General features: G+C 36.6%; 2 protein-coding genes across 4 annotated transcripts in view; one reads left to right on the plus strand and one right to left on the minus strand.

Moving 5' to 3' along the window:
• CENPP (centromere protein P) overlaps positions 1–23,353 on the plus strand; it is a 280,354-nt gene that overhangs the window by 55,758 nt on the left and 201,243 nt on the right. The gene's annotated exons all lie outside the window — the stretch shown is intronic.
• On the minus strand, positions 800–21,963 carry OGN (osteoglycin). Its single transcript, XM_010375108.1, has 7 exons — positions 21,763–21,963; positions 20,487–20,735; positions 18,335–18,428; positions 10,259–10,417; positions 7,381–7,583; positions 3,085–3,180; positions 800–2,679 (listed from the first exon to the last, which is right to left on the minus strand). Exons 2-7 carry the CDS (start codon positions 20,658–20,660, stop codon positions 2,509–2,511), a joined length of 897 nt encoding a protein of 298 aa, XP_010373410.1. The 5' UTR covers positions 20,661–20,735; positions 21,763–21,963; the 3' UTR covers positions 800–2,508.

The raw sequence follows: 23,353 nt of genomic DNA on the forward strand, positions 1-23,353 counted from the left end.
GCGCTCAGCCACACACTGTTTTCATTACTGTGTCTCTGTTGTAAATGTTGAAGTTAGCAAATACGAATCTTCTATCTTTATTCTTCTTTTCAAGATTCTTCTGTTTGTTTGGGAGTCTCTTGAGGTTTCGTATGAATTTTAAGGTGAATTCTTTTTTATTTGTGTGAAAGCATCATTGAGATTTTGATGACAACTGTGTTCAGTCTGCATATCATATCAGATAGTATTGTTGTCTTAACAACATTAAATCTTCCCATCCATAAACACAAGATACCTTTCCATTTATGTATGTCTTTAGTTTTTTTCAGCAATGTTAGTAAGTAGTAAATTATTTTAAAATTTAAAGCCTCTTTAATTATTAGTGTCAAGAATGAAACATGATGAATATAATGGATACAGCATATTTTTACTTTCTCTAATGATTTCCTCTGATATCTTCTGGATCTTGGTGGTATAATTTGTATTGTTTATTTTGTTTTCTTTGTGATTTAAGGTTGTGTATATGAAGGTGTAAGGTATGCATGTTCATATCCTCTTATCTAGAAATCCCCAAATGATTTCTTTAATTCTAGAATTCATACCTTTTACCAATGCTCTTTCTCCCTTATCATCATCTTATCTAAAACTACTGACTTTTGAATTTTTTCTTAATTTGAGAGTTATTTTATGGTGTTTTGCTCCATAAGTTTTATCATAAAAATAATATAAGAATACATTATTTTTCTGAAAACTAGAAAGATGACAAGCATTCAAGATGATGACAGTTTAAAGAGTCAATTTTTCCAAATAAAACAGAACCTTCTATTTAGATGGATTTTATTTTGCAATATTTATTGTCTCTTCAATTCAAATGTGCTCACTATCGTGCTAGGCAATTGAAAGTATAAAGTATAAAGCTGCATTTTGCGCTCTCAGTGAGGTTGAAGTCACAGGGAAATGAGGCATGCACACAAAATAATGAGAAAGTAGTATCATAGTTATGATCATTAGTTATCAAAATAAGTGAACGAGCTAATAATCATTGTTAGAATAATAATTGTAGTCTTAGATCTCAGATGCTTTAGTGAAAAATGTTATCTTCAGGTGAACTGACAAATGGGGAGATCATTGAAAAACATCTGACATTCTAGGTAGGGAAAAACAGAAGCAAATGCTTAAAAATAGGAATAAGTATGTATTCTGGGAATAGCACACAGAGACAACTTGATTTCAATACATACTTTATGATGGAAATAATGTTTGTACTTTTATTTACACAGTCCAGACTCATGTTTCTAAAACACTGATAATTTTGTGTTTAACTTCAATGCAATGCGTAGACTAATACTTTTAGTGGGGTACAAGCGAGAGGAATGTTATTTTAGAAACTACTCTGGCAGCACTGAGTCATCATATACTATTACTCTCAGATAGAAGATTTGATTCTTGCAGTTAGTCATATCAGTTTATCTGACTTAGGTTTATCATGAGTAATCAGTTTACCATGAGTAATCAGAAAGTTACTCAGAAGCTTGATTGTGGATATTCACTGTGTTACAGCGAACGTGGATGTGTATGGGTGGGAAGGTAGTGTGCACTAGCACCACAGAATATTCTGTTTTCATTTTATGTTTGAACTAATTTATTGATGAGATTCTCATTTCTATAGTATAAAAGGAAAATATTTTGCAGTTACTTCATATTTGAAAGACTTTACCATAGAGAACTTTATGGTTACCCTCTCGGAAATGGATGAACTTTTCATTATTTCTTATAAGCGTATTGGTTTTGGCCTGCTTGACTTTAAAACTTTTTTTGGTAGACTTAGAATGTTAATATTTAGATAAAGAAAATATTTTACTGAAGACATTAACTGTGTGACCAGAAAGTAAAATAACTTGAACATTTCTGTATTAGCTTTTTATCAGAGAATAACATTTATTTTATTTGGAAAGCTTTCCTAAATATGAGACTATCCCCTATTTCTCAGACTAAGTGAAAATTTAATAAAATAGCTGCCTTGATAGGAGGAAAACAAAGTTCTTACTTTATAGGGAATAATGTATGAATCATAAAAGAAGAATGAGTGATCATGGGAAACATTTAGCTTTTCAAAGTTTCTGGAACACGTACCTTAAATGCTTTTGGGATCTGGTAAAGGCCAGGAAAGACAAAGAGTTGAAAGTTTCTTGGATTTATCCTCTTACTTACATCATTAGTAATAGGAATAATGCATCTCAAATTTGGGCATTTATATAAAAACATGATTTTTAAATGGTAGTCTAGTATAAACTAGGATTTTGTAATGGTGTTTAAATATTTTCATATTACTTTGTTTTGAACATAGATGTTCAGTCTTACTTTTTACTTATTATATGTAAGATTTTTAACATCCTTGCTTAAAATATCAAATTCCTTCTAAATGGGATACAAAGTTAATATTAAACCAATACTTAAGTTTCTTTACACATTGTTGAGACAGACTATAAATGTATGCGTACTTTAGTTTATATGTTGTACTGATAGAGGTTAAAAGTATGACCCTATCGGTAATCTTTTTAAGCAAATGAAACTGTTTGGATGCTTTCCCAGGACAACTGGATTGCCCTCCAGGCGTATCTCTTCAATGCGGTCCCGGATGTAACTGGTGTCATTAGCCTTGCAGAATGTGTCATCTGTAATTGAAGCTATGTTGTTAAACTGAAAAAAAAAAGAAGAAAAAATTGTTCAGAAATCTGAAATCAACCGTTCATATGCTATATAATGGGTAAAGGAAACCTAAGTCAGAGGTGTGAGTGCCCCCTCACTTCAAATCCTTGTGTCAAATTAATTAGGAAATACTCAAATGTACACCTGGAGACAAATACAATCAAGAGCAGACTTCACACCTACTGTGCGGGTCTACTTGTTATGCTCTGGATGGAATCTGGACTTCTGGGAAGAAAGTTCGTGAGCCTAGTCTTTTTGATAGGCAGACATTCAACTATCACACTACCACAGTGATGTAACCAAACTTTCTATGTGAATAAGTGAGGTTCCCAATGAGTCACAGGATTTTGACTCATAGGTAATTAGAGTCAGATATTGTGAAAGGAACCATCATACCTGAAGGTGAATTACACGTAGACTTTCTGGTAAATTAAGAGGCACGGATTCCAGGGCATTATGGTCCAAGTAGAGGAAAGTGAGGTTATTCAGTTTCTATAAGAAAAATTTCATGTGAGTGTTATTGAGGTTCTGTACATTCTTTCACAGGATTCAAGCAATATGTATGTGCATATGAGTATGTGTCTATATATACAGACTTCCATATTGATATAAATACATCAGTTGTATCAATTGTTCATATACTTGTTTCTTGTTTGGGTTTTTTTCTGGCTTCACGTGTAGTGTATTTTGATCCTTTGTGATGGCCAGTGGAGCTCTGCCACATACCCCACCTTTCTGTCCATTCATCTGATCTCTGCATATCCAGCTCTAATGCCAACTTCTGGTACTGTTTGGGTTTGTCTTGATAGGAGCTAATGAGATGAGTTCCTACGTGGGATTGAATTTTGACCCTGGTGCTGCCATACCCTCTCCTGTACCTCTGGAGTTTCCCATCTCAGTTCCACCAATTTCTAGCTAAGTGATTACTCCTTAGAAATGTGTGTGCTTGTATTTTTTTAGTAGAGACGGGGTTTCACCGTGTTAGGTGGTCTCGATCTCCTGACCTCGTGATCTGCCTGCCTCAGCCTCCCAGAGTGCTGGGATTACAGGCATGAGCCACCGCGCCTGGCCTAAAAACATTTTAAAAATTAGCCAGATGTGGTGGCAGGGGCCTGTAGTGCCAGCTCCTAGGGAGGCTGAGGCAGCAGAATGGTGTGAACCCGGGAGGCGGAGCTTGCAGTGAGCCCAGATCGCACCACTGCACTCCAGCCTCGGCGACAGTGAGACTCTGTCTCAAAAAGAAAAAAAAAAAGAAATGTGTGTGCTTAGCCAGGTGTGGTGGTTCATGCCTGTAATCCCAATTTTTGGGAGGCCAATGCAGGTGGTTGAGGTCAGGAGTTCGAGACCAACCTGGCCAACATGGCGAAATCCCTTTTCTACTAAAAATACAAAAATTAACCAGGTGTGGTAGTGCATGCCTGTAATCCCAGCTACTAGGGAGCCTAAGTGAGGCAAGAGAATTGCTTGAACCCGGGGACAGAGGTTGCAGTGAGCAGAGATTGTGCCACTACACTCCAGCCTGGGCCACAGAACGAGACTCCATCTCAAGAAAGAAAAAAAAAAAGTGTGTGCTTAGCAAGATGTTTCCCAAAGCAGTTTAGTAAACAGCTTGATGCAGGTTTTTTTCCCTAAGGGCTTAATGTTGGATTATTCTTCATGATCAGTAACCCATTATTGTGTGTAATTGTAATTTCCCCTAACATTACTTTTTTACTTTGTCTTCAATATGCATCCTGTGCTAGATTTTGCTAATTCTTTTCTGTGTTGCTATTTTAATACTTTCTTAAGCATCCTACCCTTCCACCATATGGGCATTAAGCTCTGGTCTTCCCAGTGAGTCTCATTTACATGAGTTAGAATAACCTAATTCTACTAGTGACTGTAGCAGCCTAGGACATTAAACAAAACTACAGGGCAGCTGAGTTTATTATTTTCTTTTCTTTTTTTTTTTAGAGATGGAGTCTCGCTCTATGGCCCAAGCTGTAGTGCAGTGGCATGATCTCGGCTCACTGCAACCTCCACTTCCCAGGTTCAAGCAATTCTCCTGCCTTAGCCTCCCAAGTAGCTGGGACTACAGGTGCCCACCACCACACCCGGCTAATTTTTTTGTATTTTAGTAGAGACAGGGTTTCACCATGTTGCTCAGGCTGGTCTCAAACTCCTGAGCTCAGGCAGTCCGCCCGCCTCAGCTCCCCAAAGTACTAGGATTACAGGCATGAGCCACCGTGCCTAGCCAAGTATATTATTTTCATACCAACTTGTCATAAATCCCTTCTGTAATTCCTGTGTAAACCCCAGAATATTCAAATGTTCTTTTTGTGAAATGTTGATCAACTCCTTTTTTTTTTTTTTTTTTGAGACTGAGTCTTGCTTTGTGGCCCAGGCTGGAGTGCAGTGGTGCAATCTCAGCAGCTCACTGCAACCTCTGCCTCCCAGGTTCAAGCGATTCTCGTGCCTCAGCCTCCCAAGTAGCTGGGATTACAGGCGCCCACTACCATGCCTGGGTAATTTTTGTATTTTTAGTAGAGACAGAGTTTCACCATGTTGGCCAGGCTGGTCCTGAACTCCCGACCTCAAGTGATCCACCTGCCTCAGCCTCCTAAAGTGCTGGGATTACAGGCGTGAGTCATTGAACCTGGCCTGATCAGCTTTTATAGGTCTGTTATTCAAAGAGTGACCAACTCAAATTAATATTTAATTTTTTTTTTTTTTTTTTTTTTTTTTTTTTTGAGACGGAGTCTCGCTCTGTCCCCCAGGCTGGAGTGCAGTGGCCGGATCTCAGCTCACTGCAAGCTCTGCCTCCCGGGTTTATGCCATTCTCCTGCCTCAGCCTCCCGAGTAGCTGGGACTACAGGCACCCGCCACCTCGCCCGGCTAGTTTTTTGTATTTTTTAGTAGAGACGGGGTTTCACCATGTTAGCCAGGATGGTCTCGATCTCCTGACGTGATCCGCCCGTCTCGGCCTCCCAAAGTGCTGGGATTACAGGCTTGAGCCACCGCGCCCGGCCTAATATTTTCAAATTACAACTTTAAAACAAAAAAAAGGCCAGGCACGGTGGCTCATGCCTGTAATCCTAGCACTTTGGGAGGCCGAGGTGGGCGGATCACCTGAGGTCAGGAGTTCCAGACCAGCCTGGCCCAACTCCCATCTCTACTAAAAGTACAAAAATTAGCCGGGCGTGGTGGTGCATGCCTGTAGTCCCAGCCACTTGGGAAGCTGAAGCAGGAGACTTGCTCAAACCTGGGAGGCGGAGGTTGCAGTAAGCCAAGATCGCGCCACTGCAGTCCAGCCTGGGCGACAGCAAGACTCCATCTCCAAAAAAAAAAGGTGTATCTGCTTTTAAAAAGTCCCCTAAGAGTCCCTTAACTTCTAAGTTCCTTATAAGAAATAGCAGACGAACTCTGATGTAGCTTTAAAATGTCCCTTAAAGTTGAAAAAAGATACCTTAATTGTAATGAAAAATGAAAAAATGGACTATTTCTACACTTTCTAACAGATTGTACATTTTTGACAGAATTTACTTGTGTGTGATTGTCATAAACTTTGATATTTGAATCAGATATTCAAATGAATATTTGATAGTTTTAGGTCCTTTCCGAGGTTACCTTTAGAAGCAAGAAACCTTGCCTTTTGAATAAGGTTATGTCTGTTACCAGGAGTGGCATGATCATCATTTTATCTGGGGAATGATTACATCAGAGCTATGGAAATCCTGGGCTAAAGTGATTGCTTCTGTAGACCATGCATTTTGAGACAAATTGTCTACCTAAACCGAAGTAGATTACCTTACCTTTTTCCTACATAATATTTCCTTGAATTGTTAAATTAAGAAATGTATTTAATTCTGGCCGGGCGCGGTGGCTCAAGCCTGTAATCCCAGCACTTTGGGAGGCCGAGACGGGTGGATCACAAGGTCAGGAGATCGAGACCATCCTGGCTAACACGGTGAAACCCCGTCTCTACTAAAAAATACAAAAAAAAAAAAAAAAAACTAGCCGGACGAGGTGGCGGGCGTCTGTAATCCCAGCTACTCGGGAGGCTGAGGCAGGAGAATGGCGTGAACCTGGGAGGCGGAGCTTGCAGTGAGCTGAGATCCGGCCACTGCACTCCAGCCTGGGCTGACAGAGCAAGACTCCGTCTCAAAAAAAAAAAAAAAAAAAGAAATGTATTTAATTCTTACTACATAAAAAATTTTGTATTACATGCTATCATGAAATTCAAAGGAAAATCTCCCTATAGAATTTCATAGTCTAATATTTTTAAATATGAAAAGTTAAATTCAGTATTTACTTTTGGATCTTTATGTTTTTCTGGTATTTATAATTTGCTGACATTGTGAGGAAAAAGAAACACAGGAATGCCCCATTTTGAGCTTTTGTAGACTGTAAGTGCCATGAGGGGGCCAACCATGTCTGTCTAAATAAATATTTGCTGTGTGAACAAGTGAAAAAATGAGAAACAAAAATAGTCCCATGAAATAAAACAAAGGTTATGTATTTTAGCTGAGATATGGGTATAAGCTAAGCTGAATGAGCCTAATAGGATGGTTATTTATTATGTAAATAATGCCTTCATTTATTAAATCAAAATAGTTTTTAAGTGTAATCAAAATACAATTCTAGACCAAAGTTTCTCTTTTATCTATCATATTGTCACTCATACTATGCTTAGTTTTACTATAAAATACTTACTTTGAATGCATTTGCTTTGATTCCCCTACTCTTGATTTTGTTGTATTTTGCATTAAATAAAGTGAGTTTGGGAGGAAGAACTGGAAGTTTTAGTAGTTGATTTTCAGCAAGTGAAAGTTCTTCTAACAGAGAAAGTTTTGAAAAAGTACCATCTTCTATATCTTCTATCAAATTTCCCGTAAAATCGAGCCTTCTTAAGTTAGCTAGAGGGAAAAATATACAAAAAACTAAATAAGTAAAATTCTTATTGTATGGACTGAAGAAAAGCGTTTAACAGATCACTCAAGCATCTTTCATTTTTAGTGCCTGGTAGAGTGTTTACAATTCATAGCCCAGTAAAGTTTTGTGGAATGATCACTGAACACCTCTTTGTGCCTGAAATTGATGCCCTTTCTGGCTGGAGTCCTAGAATCTCAGGTTTGAAAGTGATCTTAAAGTTAATTGAGTCTTTTCATCTTTCTCTGTTCAAATTCCTTGGGATGGTCAGGCAGTTTGAAAGAAATTCTTGTTTCAAATCATGGAAAGTAAGCATTACATTTGATTGGAATCATGTAATATTTTTTGAATTTTTTGCTGGCATGTTGCATTGTGATTTTGAGTATGTTATCTTAATCTTAATCTCTCTATGCCTTATCGCTTAACAACAACAAAGACAAAGATGTTCCCTGATTTGTTAAAGTGACACAGATTGAGAGAGAAATTCAGTGTGTGTGTGTGTGTGTGTGTGTGTGTGTGTGTGTGTGTGTACTTGCGTGTGCATCACTTATATCTGGGATAATTAGGAAATACAATTGTTTCTTATTCACAGGAATCGTGTTCTATACAATTACCACAAGTGCTGAATGTGTAAATACTGAGCCATTATTCCTAGGAGAAATACAGGGTTATGTTCCTGTGAGCCTCTGGTCACACATTTCCATCAACTAATTAGTACGTAACTTTATGTGTTTTTGCTTAAGGACCCTTGGCTTAATATATATTATTGAATCATTAATAATTGCAGTGTAACTCAATATGCCTGAACAAACCTTATCTAACATATTTTCCCTGTAGGCATGTCACAGCCTTTTTGTGCTTGGGGATGTTAGACATCACTTCAGCACCATGTGTTGGGTCATGTTAAACAGCAAAATCAGGCCAAGTGCCTGTAATCCCAGCACTTTGGGAGGCCAAGGTGGGCGGATCACTTAAGGTCAGGAGTTCGAGACCAGCCTGGCCAACATAGCACAACCTCATCTCTATTAAAAGTACAATAAAAAAATTAGCCAGGTGTGGTGGCATATGTCCTGTAGTCTCAGCTACTTGGGAGGCTGAGGGATAAGAATCCCTTGAACCCAGGAGGCAGAGGCTGCAGTGAGCCAAGATCACACCCCTGCACTCCAGCCTGGGCGACAGAGCGAGACCCTGTCTCAAACAAAAACACCTCCCAAAAAAACAAAACTCAATAAACAGCAAAATCATAAACACAAAGCACAAAAATGTGAAAAACATGTCATTAAATAGACTGTGAACAGGGCATTTATTTACAGTATGAAAACCAGAACAGAAGACAGTGTTACCTTCTTCAACCTCAGATGGGAATGTGCATGTTAAGTAATTCAAATTTTTTGCCACTCTGAGCATGTCTGAGAATGACCATGAAAGCACCATGTGTATTAATTTTGGGATTATAAATAAATTTTAGCAAGTGGGTATTCACAAATACGGTATCCACAAATAACGAGGATCAACTATACTTCAGTCCACATTCGGGAGCTATCAGTGGCAGCATGACTCTGGTTATGGTTAATCTCATAAATGCGTAGTGGGGCCAGTATGCATTTCTTGGTGTGATTTTTTTTCAGAACTCTTGGCAATATTAGGAGTCTAGAAAACTGACAAGAAATTAGTTATCTAGGACTGGGATTTGGTGCTGCAGAAATGGAGGATTCCGGTGTGCTTATGGCAACACTCTAATTGAGTTAAGGTTTGCTAGAAGTTCAAGATTGATAATGACCTGATAAGGAATTAAATTCCACTGTTCTCAACACTATTTCCATATTAGAATCATCCAAGGAGTTTGTTTTTAATGATGTTGCCTGGGCCCTACCCCAGATCTGAATTACAACCCCTGGGAAGTAGGACCTAGTATCAGTATTTAAAAAATACTTCCCTGCCGGGCGCAGTGGCTCATGCCTGTAATCCCAGCACTTTGGGAGGCCTAGGCGGGTGGATCACAAGGTCAGGAGTTCGAGACCAGCCTGGCCAACATGGTGAAACCCCATGTCTACCAAAAATACAAATATTAGCCAGGTGTGGTGGCACGCACCTCAGCTACTCGAGAGGCTGAGGCAGGAGAACCACTTAAACCTGGGAGACAGAGGTTGCAATGAGCCGAGATCATGCCACTGCACTCCAGCCTGGGTAACAGAGCAAGACTCCATCTCGGGGTGGGGGAAGAAAAAAAAAAAAAAAAACACTTCCCAAGATATTTTTAATATGCAGCCAGGTTTAAGAACCATTAGTTAAAGTAAGAAAAAGCAGTTTCTGTGTTTTTATAGTGCAATTAGGAAATAAAACATTGTGGTTGGAAAAGCATCCCAGTTATATTGGTGTTGCTCAGTGTCAGAAGCAAGGGATCTTGAAGTATTGGAGTTGAGAAGATATAATTGCCCATGTGTTAGATGGGCTGTCGTCATAGACAGTGAGGTCACCAGTAAACAAAGGTCACAGAGTCTAAGTGGAAAGATGATTCACCAACAAATGAATGGACTTTTGTGAAACATGTTCGATATTTATATAGTCCAAGTGACAAACCTATATGTGATAGGCAGCAACTAGATAGAAACTTGTATTTATATGAGTTAAATACTAATAATCATATTCCAGTTTAACTTACGTATGTCTGCAAAATCTTTGGCAGTCAGCTTTTTAATTTTGTTGAATCGTGCGTAAAGATAGGCTGATTCCTTTGGCAAGGGTGGTACAGCATCAATGTCAACTTCTTCACAGTATACAGAGCCACTTAAACAAACACACAGCAGACACGTGGGCATTTCTAAATTGGGAAATAAAATCGTAAAAATGTGAACAATAGTTTGAAAATATTTCGCCTCTAGTAGTAAAATTATTGCTATTATGAATGCTATTACTAATTTGAAGAGATGTTTTACAGAATCATAAGAAAGTCATGGTAACTCGTTACCTATGTTGTCTTGATAATTCACCAGAATATTGTTTGAGAATCTCTTTTTATTTTGTTTTACTGGTGATTGCTTAATTGTTGAATTGATTGACAGTTACATTTCCTTATTTGAAAACCAAAAAAATTTACAAAGTGGGAGTTAAGGTAAACATGAGCTTGATTTATTAAGTTTGATGTGTGAGAAACATATTTCAGATTTGTGACAGTAGCTAGATTTTAGTAACCACTAGTTAAATAAGGAAACCATTAACTTGAAAATTAGAGTAATCGTAGGCACTGTTTGGATCCCTTAGCACCCCAAGTCATTTATTACATTTACTTGTCATGCCTCTTGGAACATTTCTTAATGTTTGTTTTTTATACCTTTTTCTGTTTTTGAAAAGTGTAGAGCTTTTTTTTTTTTTTCTTTAGTTTTATTTTTCAGGGCATTTATTCTGCAGAATGCCTTTCAGTTGACAGAGGTTTCTCATTTTTGGCAGGAGTACCATGGATCCTCAGTGCTGTGTGTCCAAAAGCACATGATATCTGTTTATCCCATTCCTGTTAATATCTTTGGTCACTTGTTTCAAGTAGTGTATGCCATGTTGCTCACTGAGTAAAGTTAATATTTTTCACTTCATAACTAGTAAGTAATTCTGGAGAAGTACTTTGAGAATCTAAATGTCTGATGTGACATTGTACTTTCATATGCTAGTTTTAGCATCCATTGATGATTCTTACCTGAATCATTTGTGAGTAACCAAATAGTGATTGTCTAATTCCATCATTCCTTCTACATTTGTTAGTTGGCACTCTCTTCTTATTTTTTTATATCAATATGAACTTGTTTTATATATTTTGATATATTTTATTATTTATTTACTTACTTATTTTTGAGACAGAGTCTTGCCGTGTTGCTCAGGCTGAAGTGTAGTGGTGTGATTTTGGCTCACTGCAACCTCCACCTCCCCAGTTGAAGTGATTCTTGTGCCTCAGCTCCTGAGTAGCTGGGATTACTGGAGTATGCCACCACACATGGCTATTTTTTTATTTTTTTGAATTTTTAGTATAGACAAATTTTCACCATGTTGGCCAGGCTGGTCTCAAACATTACCTCAAGTGATCTGCCTGCCTCTGTCTCCCGAAGTGCTGGGATTACAGACGTGAGCCACCACACCTGACCTATTTTGATATATTTTAAATATATTAAATAAACATGCCAAATTTTATTTTTTGAATTTTTTTATTTTTTTCTGAGACGAAGTCTTGCTCCGTCACCCAGGCTGGAGTGCAGTGGCGTGATCTTGGCTCACTACAGTCTCCGCCTCCCGGGTTCAAGCAGTTCTGCCTCAGCCTCCCAAGTATCTGGGATTACAGGCATGTACCACCATGCCCGGCTAATTTTTTTGTATTTTTAGTAGAGACAGGGTTTCACCATGTTGGCCTAGAGACTGGGTTTCACCATGTTGGCCAGGCTGGTTTCGAACTCCTGACCTCACGTGATCTACCCGCCGCGGCCTCCCAAAGTGCTAGGATTACAGGTGTGAGCCACCGTGCCCAGCCTATTTTTTGAAATTTTAATTGATATTTTCATATCAACATGAATTGTGTCCCATGAGTCATAATCCATGTTTATTTTAATAATCAAATCGTCACAGATTAGGCAGTGAGTGCCCTTTCAAGCTTTTTTTCCTGCTACAGCTTTTTGTGGTCAGTTGACTTACAATTAATTGCATGTATTTAAATTGTACAAAATATGATTTTTACGTATGTATACCCCCATGAAACCCTCACTGCAAGTGAGTTAATTAACATACCTGTCACTCCAAAAAGTGTTCTCCTGCCCTTTGGTAATCTCTCCCTCCCACTCTTGTCCTCGAGCAGTGACTGACCTGCTTTTGGTCAGTATACATTAGTTTGCATTTAAGAGAATTTTATAGTAAAAGAAACATGTAATATCTACCCGCTTTTCTGGCTTCTTTTACTCTGCATTATTATTTTGAGTTTCAATCTGTATCAGTAGTTCATTCTTCTTTATTACTCAGTAGTATTCAGTTGTCTCAGTATATACAATTTACATGGTCATTTCGTATGGACATTGGGTTGTTTCCAGGTTTTCACTATTTCAAAGAAATTTATGTGTAAGTTTGTGTGGACTTAATGCTTTCATTTCTCTTGGGTAAGTACCTAAGGAGTGGAATGTCTGGGTCTTATTATAAATGTATGTTTTATCTTTTGAAGAAAGTGTCAAATTATTTTCCAAAGGACTGTGCCATTTTACATTCCTACCAGCGGCATATGAGAGTTCCAGCTGCTCCACATCCTTGCCAAAATTTGGTATGGTCAGTCTTTTTAATTTTAGCAATTGAAATGTAGGGCATGTTGTAGTATCTCGTTGTGTTTTAATTTGCATTCTCTGATAACTAATGATGTTAGCATCTTTTCATGTCCTTGTTTGGCATCCCTATATTTTCTTTGATGACTTGTCTTTTTTTTTTTTTTTTTTTTTTGCTCTTACTAGTTTTCCTTTTGAAAATGAAACATTTTAAATTTCAATGAAGAACAGTTGGTTCCTTTATAATTCATGGCTTCTGTGTTGTATTTAGGAAATGTTTGCTGACCACCAAGATTTGACACTTTATTTTATTCTAGAAGTTGTATAGCTTAAGATCTTTACCTTTAGGTATGGGGTATACTTTGGGCTAATTTTTATATATGGTTCCAGGAAGGGTTAAGATTCTTTTTTGAAAAATTTTCCTACAGTTGTCTGGTTCTTTCAGCACCATTTTTGAAAAAGATTATTCTTTCCTCATTGAATTGTGTTGTCACATTGTCAAGAACTAGTTGGTTACTTCATGCTAGCCTGTTTCTGGATTCTATTTTGTTCTATTGATCCACTTTAACATTTTTATGCCAATACTGCAGTGTCTTGATTCTTGTACCTTTATAATAGTCTTGTTAGTATAAATCCTGCCACTTTCTTCTTCTTCAATGTAGTTTAGACTATTCTAGGTCCTTTATATTTTTATATATTTTTTAGAATCAGTTTGTTAATTAAACAAACAAAAAAACCTATTAGGATTTTGATTGAGATTGTGTTGAATTTCTAAATTTGGGGAAAACTGACATCTTAATGATATTGAGTCTTCCAGACCTCGAACATAATACATTTCTCCTCATATGTAGGTCTTCCTTAATTTCTTTTAGCAGCATTATCTAGATTTCAGTGTACAGGTCTTACGTACTTTTTTTTTTTTTTTTTTTGAGACAAGATCTCATGCAGTCACCCAGGGTGGAGTACAGTTGCATGATCATGGTTCACTGCAAACCTTGACCTTCTGGGCTCAAGTGATTCTCCTGCCTCAGCCTCTCAAGTAACTGGGACTACAGGTTTGTGCCACCACACCTGGCTTTTTCTTGGTTAAAATTTTTGTAGAGACATGGTGTCACTCTGTTGCCCAAGCTGGTCTCAAACTCCTGAGGTCAAACAGTCCTCTCGCCTTGGCCTTCCCATAAACGTCTTTTATATCTATTTCTTTCATATGTTTTGATGGATTTAAAAACATTTTGTCGGGAGGCTGGATGCAGTGTCTCACGTGTGTAATCTCGGCACTTTTGGAGGCCGAAGTGGGCGGATCATTTGAGTCTAGGAGTTTGAGACCAACCTGGGCAACATGGTGAAACCTCATCTCTACAAAAAATACAAAAATGAGCCAGGTGTGGTGGCACATGCCTGTAGTCCCAGCTACTTGGGAGGCTGAGGCAGGAGGATTGCTGGAGCCCAGGAGGTCAAGACTGCAGTGAGCCATGATCATGCCACTGTACTTCAGCCTGGGTAACAGAGCAAGACCCTGTCTCAAAAAAAATAAATAAATTCCCCCATTATTCTTTGAGAACTTCCTTATTTTCTAACATAGCAAGATGTCCCAAACTAACCTTGCATTTTTCCTGCCCAACCCTGAAATCAGCTATCTCTTCAGAAAGCATTGGGTTTTTTTTTTGGTTTGTTCATTTGTTTTTGAGACAGAGTTTTGCTCTGTCACCCAGGCTGGAGTGCAATGGCACAATCTCGTCTCACTGCAACTCTGCCTCTTGAGTTCAAGTGATGCTCCTACCTCAGCCTCCCAAGTAGCTGAGATTACAGACATGTGCCACCATGCCCAGCTAATTTTTTTTTTTTTTTTTTTTTTTTGTATTTTTAGTAGAGACGGGATTTCACCATGTTGGCCAGGCTTGTCTCAAACTCCTAACTTCAGGTGATCCACCTGCCTTGGCCTCCCAAAGTGCTGATATTACAGGCATGAGCTATCACACTGGGCCACCATTGGTGTCTTTTAGTGGAGAATGGTATTAGAAACCAAGATGTAGGTGCTGAGTGTGCTCATTGCCATTGAGATCAATGTTGCTTCTAGGCTCTTTCAGCAGAGACAGCTAGGAAATAAATGTGTGTGTTTATTTGTCTCTTTCTCCATAGATAATACACATACATGCACCATATATGGATATAAACATATACAATATACATGCATATGTATAACATATACTAATGTGTATACATATACACACAGAGATAAACAGATAAACATTTCTATATTTCTGTATCTCTTTATATATACAAACCCTGAGTTAATACTAGTATCTTCTATTCCAAACCAACTCCGCAGCATTCTTTCTAGCCTTCTGCCTTTCCATATTTGTAATGTTTCCCTGACAGTGAGGAACCTGGCTCTTATTATTTACAACATATTTACTTAGTTCTGGCACACTCATTAAGTAGTTCCAATATTGCTAAGTCATAACACTGTGCATAACAAACCTAGTCACTAGAACTTCGTATTTGTTTGTAGTTCTTTTTTGTCCTTAGCCTGAAGGTATATAGGCAAAATGCTGTGTTTAACAGTTACTTAGAGTTTTTTCCTCCTTTGGTGTGTTATTAATTTGAAATATAATTAAGTTTATGTTTTTATGTTTATATTCCAATTTGGATTCTTTTTACCTTATTCTTGTTGATTTCATTTATATATGTATTTGGTTTTTTGACTGTACGAAACAGCATTGTTCTAAAAATTAAATCTACATTAAAAAGTGTATATGCAGAGAACTGCCATCCACTCTCCCCCAATTTCTTTTTAGCCTGTATTTATTTTCACAGAAATAAGCAGATACATAATATTTTCTTATATCCTTTTCTTTCTTACGTGAAAGATGGCATATTATAGATATTCTTTTGCACTTTGTTTTTTTTTCACGTAGTGTATCCTGGAAATCACTCCATGTTAGTTCTTAGAGATCTTCCTCATTCATTTTTACAACTGCATACTATTCTCTTGTGTTGGATTTACCCTTGTTTATTCAACTACTCTTCAGTGTTTGGGCAGTTAAATTATTTCTGATATTTTGCAATTGCATGCAATGCTTTAGTGATTTTGCATTTGTATTTTATTTTGGAGTATATCATCAAGATAAATTTCTCAAAGTTGGCCAGGCGCAGTGGCTCACGCCTGTAATACCAGCACTTTGGGAGGCCGAGGCAGGAGGATCACTTGACGTCAGGAGTTCAAGATCAGCCTGACCAACATGGTGAAACCTGTCTCTACTAAAAATATAAAAATTAACCTGGCATGCACATGCCTATAATCTCAGCTACTTGGGAGGCTGAGGCAAGAGAATCGCTTGAGCCCAAATGGCGGAGGTTGCAATGAGCCGAGATCGTAATGCTGCACACTAGCCTGAGAGTGAGACTCTGTCTCAAAAAAAAAAAAAAAAAACCACTCAATGTTGGTTCTTACGTCAAAAAGTAAGTGCATTTTTTATTTTGTTGGATATTGCCAAGTTCCTGTCCAAAAGCATTGTGCTGATTTGCCTTCCTGCTGTCGTGTATGAGTGTCTTACCCCAGAGCCTTGCTCACGGAATATATTAATGTGTTGTCATACTTCAGCTTTTTCAATCAGGTAGGTTAAAAATGGTGTCTCAATGTAATTTTAATTTGTATGTCTCTGTGTGAGATTGAACATTTATTTGGGTCAAATCATTTAAATTATCTCGTGAATTGTCATTTTTCCAGTGGATTTTTGGTTAATCTGTTTGCCTTGATTTTTAAGAGTGCTTTATAAATTAGAGATACTAGCTCTTTATTTTTAGTTATATTATCTGTTAGCTCTTTAGTTATATTAGTTATCTGTAGTATGTGTTGCAAATATTTTTCACAGTTTTTAGTTGCCTTTGACTTTGTCACAGGTATTTGTAGGGCCATATTTATTGTTCTTTTCTATTGTTGTCTCTGGATTTTGAGGCACCCTGCACCCAGATTATTTTCTAGTACTTGTATGGTTTCATTTTATACATTCAGATTGCTAGTCTATTTGGAGTTTATTTTTGTGTAAGGTATGGATCTAAACGTACCCCTCTTCAAATGGCTTTTTCTCCCAGCACCATTTTTTTAAAAGACCATTTTTGCTTCAGTGATTTGGGTTGGTACCTTTAGTATGTACTCAATTTTCATGTGTATTTTTGTCTGTTTCTGGACTTTCTATTCTATTTCATTGATCTTTTTGTCTATTCATATACCAGTATCACACTTTTTAGAGTTTTATAATATATTTTAATGTGTAATACATCTGATTCCTACATGTACTTGTCATTGTTCACTGTTTCCCTTGCTATTTGTTACATGTTGTTCCATATGAATTCTAGAATCCGTTTTTCCAGCTTTATAAAAAAATTTATTGGTAATTTTAGTTGGATTGTTTAACATTTATAAATTTAGAAAGAACTGACATCTTTTTGATTTTGAGTCATTCTATCCAAGAACAAGGGCTGTCTTTTGTTTTTTGTTTCTTTGTTTTGTTTTGTTTTTTTGTTTTTTTGAGACGGAGTCTCCCTCTGTCGCCCAGGCTGGAGTGTAGTGGCGCGACCTTGGCTCACCGCAACCTCCGCCTCCCGGGTTCAAGCAATTCTCTGCCTCAGCTTCCCGAGTAGCTGGGATTACAGGCACCTGCCACCACGCCTGGCTAATTTTTTGTATTTTTAGTAGAGACAGGGTTTCACTATCTTGACCAGACTGGTCTTGAACTTCTGACCTCGTGATCCACCCACCTCAGCCTCCCAAAGTACTGGGATTACAGGCGTGAGCCACCACGCCCAGCCTGGGATGTCTTTAAATTTATTCAAATCTATTTTTACTATCATACTTCTCATTTTTAAAGCTTTATTTTCTGTTATGGTTCATTTTCATTTTATTGTAGCAATATAGAAATTAATATGTGGTTTTTGTCATGTTTTCAGGTGAAATAATGTTCTGTGATAGAGTAAGAGTAAACCAATACACAGGAATTATTAAGTAGGACTTGTAATTTGTTATTTCATGACAAGTTTTCTATTGTTTTAATTGCAATGTACATGATAATTATTGATGTATATGTATGTTCCTGTTCTGTGAGTTTCTTAAAGGCAGTAATTATATTTACTGTATACTGAGGCTGTACATTGTATTTGGCAAATAATCCTTGTTTAAGAATTTCTTGAATAGATTTTATATGGACAGAATCCACACTTTGTGGAGGCTAAGCGTTGGTTGTTCTCAAAAGTTCTCGTTCCACATTTGTCACTTATAATGTGGGATGGCAAATGGTGTGCACTCCCAGTATACCTGTTTGACTTTATCATTGGAAACAAAATTCCACTGTTTGTATTTACTGTATCTTGAGTCAGTTTTTGATTACCACAAGGAATAAAGTCCATTATAGCTATTTATAAAGGATCCATTTGAAAAATATTTAGATGATACTTACCATCATTTTCTTTCCTGGGAGGTAATGGTGTTATTGCCTCATCTTTTTGTAATTGAAGACTTTTCTCATTGGATATTATCACAGTTTCTTTTTCCTATTGGAAAAATAAAAGTTTGTTACCTAGCTTGATTAAGTCTGTGTTACTGTAAAACCGAGGGATCACAGGCAACTTCTTGTAGTTACAATTAATGGCATTTCTTTTGTGCTCCATTAGGCTTTCATACATATTTCCATTTTATCATTTATTAAATTACAATGCAAGTATTGTTTAGCTTGTTTTTATTCTAGACTATGAGCTCCTTGAGTAAAAGAACTGGGTGTTTTTGTTTTTATATCTCCAGTAGCTATACTCAGTGCTTAATAAATGTTGAACTTATTGAAATTCCAAATGAAAGCTGGGTGAGAATTCCCTGAATTGGAATGAAAGTTTTTCTGAGGTGAAACTATTCCTCAGGGGTCTTGTCTGAGCTGAGTTTCTCATTCAGATTCTACCATTTTGAGCAAGACTAGAGCTTCAGCCATGTCGCAAGTATAAACTACTGATTAAGGTCTTTAGGTCTCTTCTTGGGGTGACCCTTTAATTACCTATATCCCTCCATTAAGCCCTGGCTCTTGGAGCCCTTTTATTCCAGTTTACCTTACCTACCCTTACACCTAATGGTGTAGGCCTTTAATTCTGGGGAAATTGGAGTAGCTATAATTTAAATCCTCTCTTTCCTATTGTTGGAGAGTACGTTTTCTGCCATTAGATTACAGTGTATTATGTGGTATCCTATTCTTTCTGTCCTTTGTAAGCATATTCCATTTTAGTATCGGTCTTGACTCCTGACTCTGTCCTTCACCTTCATTCTCCCATTTGTGAGGTAGTTGAACTTCTTCCCTCTACTCTGTGTTTGCATATCAAGTCCTGTTGGATTCTACTCCACTCCACAAATATCTTAAATCCTGCATTTATAGTAAGATAAGGAAACTTCTAAAGCCCTGTAAAGAGAAGAAGCAGAGAGAAAAATCATCTCTAAACTCTTTAGGGATCAGGGAATCTTCAAAGTGTTTTTAATAGATTCAAATCATCCAAGTGAGCCAATAGCCTATGTTATGATGGGCTTTTTTTTTCTTTAACTTGAAGCTATAATTAGTAATACCTATCCTTTGTGTCTTAGTGATGGGCAAAAATAATGCTATCATATTAAAAGCATTAACTGAAAGAAAGAAACTGTGGTGTTAACATTTGCTCATCGTGTACCCCTGCAAAAAAAGAAAAGAGAAAGTAGCAGTTGTAAATGGTCAATCTTACAGTCTTTATCATCCAATTTATAGTGGAGAAGAACTTCTGAAACAATCAGTATTGTTATATATTTGGCTGAATTTCTCATTTTCCAGTGTGTATGTGTATGTGTCATACATAGTGGGCAACAGATACTAATGTGCTGTATTAACTTTTTCCTTATCCAGCATTCATTTCTGTGTGTCGAGAAAACTACAAGTAATTACTTTGCCCATAAAGGTGGGGAATGAATGATGTGGTATAACGTCACCCCTGCAGTGTTAACTCAATGACAGTTACAGTTACTTGGTACAAATTGATAGAGGGTCTAAACTGTTAAAACTGATTTAAAAAGAAAGTCCTGTATCGAGTAGGTTTTCAGTTTTTGGTACTGTATGTGGATGGCATATATAAATTATTGTGGAATGCTACTGATATCAAAATAACCAGTACTCTTCTATTTATTTTCTTAAAATTGTTTTCTATAATAATGACCTTAAGCTGATAATTCATCTTTATTTCTCCATATACACATTTCTGCTCATTTATTTTTGAGGCAACACAACGTTGCAAATATAGGGCATTGTGTAATATTACTTAATATATAAATTGCAACTGGTCAGAGACCATCTTAAAGTCTAGTTTTCTTTAAGTTTTATTTTTTGGTTACTATAGATAATGTTTGGTTACCATAGGTACCATTTATTAATTTGAAAAGCATACATACTCTAAAAATATAATCTTAGGGACAATTATTATGAATTCATTTGAATCATTTAAAGTGATTTTCCCTTCCCCTTACCTTGTCAGACACATTCAGGAGAAACAAAAACATGCATTTAAATGGGCAGCATTTTAGAAGCTGAATTTAGAGTAGAAATAAAGTACCTTAATATTTTTTCCATCCAGGTATTTATCCTCATAATCTTGGCTAAATATGGATTCTTCAAAATTGTCTGTTCCATAATCATAGATAATGCGTGAGTCCTGCTGAGCTGGTGGTGCTGGCTTTATCAGAGGCACAAACAGTAACAGGAGAAGTGTAGACTGCAGAGTCTTCATTTCAGCAAAAATCAAGGTGACTGGAAGTTAATAAACTAGTGGCCTGCTGACTGTGGGACAAAACTCTCTTTTTCCCTGGAAATAAAAATTCAGACCATGGAAGCAATATTTAAAAGCTTAGAGGATGTTTTGGCAGGGTGTACGCAGTAAGGGCCAGAGAACAATATTTAACCCTTAGTGATCTTTAATTAGATGCCAGCAGTTATTACGTATCAGTGAGCATTCTGAAAAATAGTTTCGGAAAATAGTTTTATTTCTTCTCTATCAGAAATTCAAGAAAGATTGATAATTTTAAGTTTCTTAATTAAGTGCCTTCAACAGACATACTAATATTTAATTGAAATATTCTTAGGATACCTGTAGTATAAATAGTTAAAATGAAGTCCCAAGATCCTGTCTCATGTGAGTTAAAAATATCATATTTCAACTTAGCTACTTTATAAGAACTCTTGATTTGTATTGGTATGAACAGAAACAAGTTCCAAGAAAAGTTTTAAAACTTAAATTTAACATTATGAAAAGTAGTCATTAGCACCTTTAGGTGGTGCAGAATATAGGAAAAGCCATACGTTTTTAATTTTCTTAGTTTTGTAATTTTAATAGGTGATGACAATTTTTAGTTAATAGTATTGTATTTTTAATTTAAGCTGTGAAACCTGAAAGAATAGCATCCCAGGCTGGAGGAAACACCGGACTTTAGCCAAAGAACTTTGAGGAGTGTAATAGAAAAGATTCGTTTAGGCTCATCAGTGGATTTTCTCTGGTGGGTGCACATTTCAGACTTTTTCTTAAGTAACTTCAAATAGAATCACTCAGAGTTGCTGATGCTGCATTGTAGATGCCAGTTTGTCAAAAATCCAGAGGTTGAAAATGAAGAATAATTTCATTTTCAGTGAAAATGGATTTGTGACTTTTGCAGCACCCTATTCTTGCCTGCGTGGATGTTAAAGTTATGCAATGATATACATAAGTACTTGTTAAAAATTAATTGTTTGAGGTAACTGAAACTTAAACCAGAGATGGCCTTTACATTTTTAAGCCTATTAGCTGAGTCACACTTTAACAAACAATATTTAAAATAATATATGAAAAGTAAGCCTACCGTTGTAGCTGTTTTGAAGTTTTTTGTGGTTTTCCTCAATAGATGTTCATGTCTGTGCATTAGCCCCAAGTGGGAGGGTGAATGAGAAAAGCTATGGCTTGATTTCAAACTGCTGAGTAAAATTTCAGGGCCCAGCAGCTTTAAGAACAGTTTCCATGTGGTAGAGATCCTTGCCAGCATTCTTTCTCTAGGGTGAAATGCAGTGTGTTGTACTAGAGAACTGTGCTTAAGATATTTGTTGTAACTGCTACACTCAGTCCGCTTCAACTAATTGACTGTAAACTTGTGTCATTTTATTATTGTGTAATAAACATTCGTGTTTTGGTGAATATTAGTTTATGAAAATGATATAAAGTCATCCTTTTCATTTTGGTGATTTCCCAGGAGATTTAACATCTGCTTTTTGAATGAAATAGAACACCAAATGAAAACATAGTCCATGTTGTTAATTTTATGAGGATTAAAAATACTGCCCTAATACCATAATTAATGTGTAGCCAAGAAATTTCCAGTATAAAAATTAGTTTTAGGACAAATTATTTTATAGTTTTGTCATTTGGGGGTTTTCTCCCCTTTATTTTAGTTACGTATAAGAAAAACTGATCCATAAAAATTAGCCTTTTAAAAGTCAATTCGATTTATAGTTTTTGAGGTTGATAGTAAAAGATACTTATGTTTGCTGAATGAAAGAAACTTTATAAAATTACTTTAATATTGAAATTGGGTTTTAAAAGTTAAAGTGGCATTGTAGATACCATACAAGCAACTCTGAAGATGTTTTTAAAGAGTCACTTTAAAAAAGTTCCTCCTTGGTGCTTTTAACAATCAAATTAACATTTTCTTCTTTAATCTAAAAATTTAACAAATATGGATATATATTTTATTAAAAAAGAAAATGAAAGAATACCAATTTGTCTTCTTTTCTAGTCAAAATTGTTTTAGAACCTTTCAAATCAAAGCTTAAATAAACTAAGACTTGAATACTGACGTTTTTATTTGAATGTGAATTATCTTAAATTTAGTTGTGATATTGTCTGGCTTGAGTTGATATAAATTGTTGGTTTTATGACTTCAAGGATACAATATAACTCTTTAAAGACTGTGAAATATATAATAATGAAACAACAGACATTGATTTGTTTTGTATTGTGTGGCAAGTTAACAAGATATTGACAGGTAAGCTGGATATATACCGTGTGTCCAAATTTAGAGAATCTTAGAGATTCATAGTTTCATTAATGGTACACTTTGATACCTTGTACTACAGAAAATTATTTTGTGAGGAACAACTTTCCTTGAAAAGTTATGACCAGTGAATGCAATGTTATTAGCATTCACTCAGTTAATAAAAGTTTATTGAATGCCAGTTCTGTGCCAGGACTTAAGACACCTAAACTCAGATAAGCAAACTTCAGTTTCTTCCCTCAAGGAACATTTATAGCCTCTAAGTCAGCAGGAAAAGCAGCAAACAAGCAACTAGAATACGTGGTAGGGCTTGCTACACAGAAATATGCAGAGTTCTGTGATAACCTGGGAGAAGCCACAAACTAACTGGGGGTCAAGGAGACTGCACCCAAACTGACTTCTATAG

The sequence above is a fragment of the Rhinopithecus roxellana genome, chromosome 16 (genome assembly GCF_007565055.1).
Source record: "Rhinopithecus roxellana isolate Shanxi Qingling chromosome 16, ASM756505v1, whole genome shotgun sequence".
In the NCBI taxonomy this organism is placed as follows: domain Eukaryota; kingdom Metazoa; phylum Chordata; class Mammalia; order Primates; family Cercopithecidae; genus Rhinopithecus; species Rhinopithecus roxellana.

Bases quoted from the DNA above. Each gene is read 5' to 3' on its own strand.
- OGN (XM_010375108.1), bottom strand. From the start codon at position 20,660: ATGAAGACTCTGCAGTCTACACTTCTCCTGTTACTGTTTGTGCCTCTG. The intron at 7,584-10,258 runs GTAAGTTAAACT...TTTTCCCTCTAG, and splicing joins CAAAGATTTTGCAGACATAC to CTAACTTAAGAAGGCTCGAT. The intron at 3,181-7,380 runs GTAAGTATTTTA...TTTTTCTTATAG, and splicing joins TCAAAGCAAATGCATTCAAA to AAACTGAATAACCTCACTTT.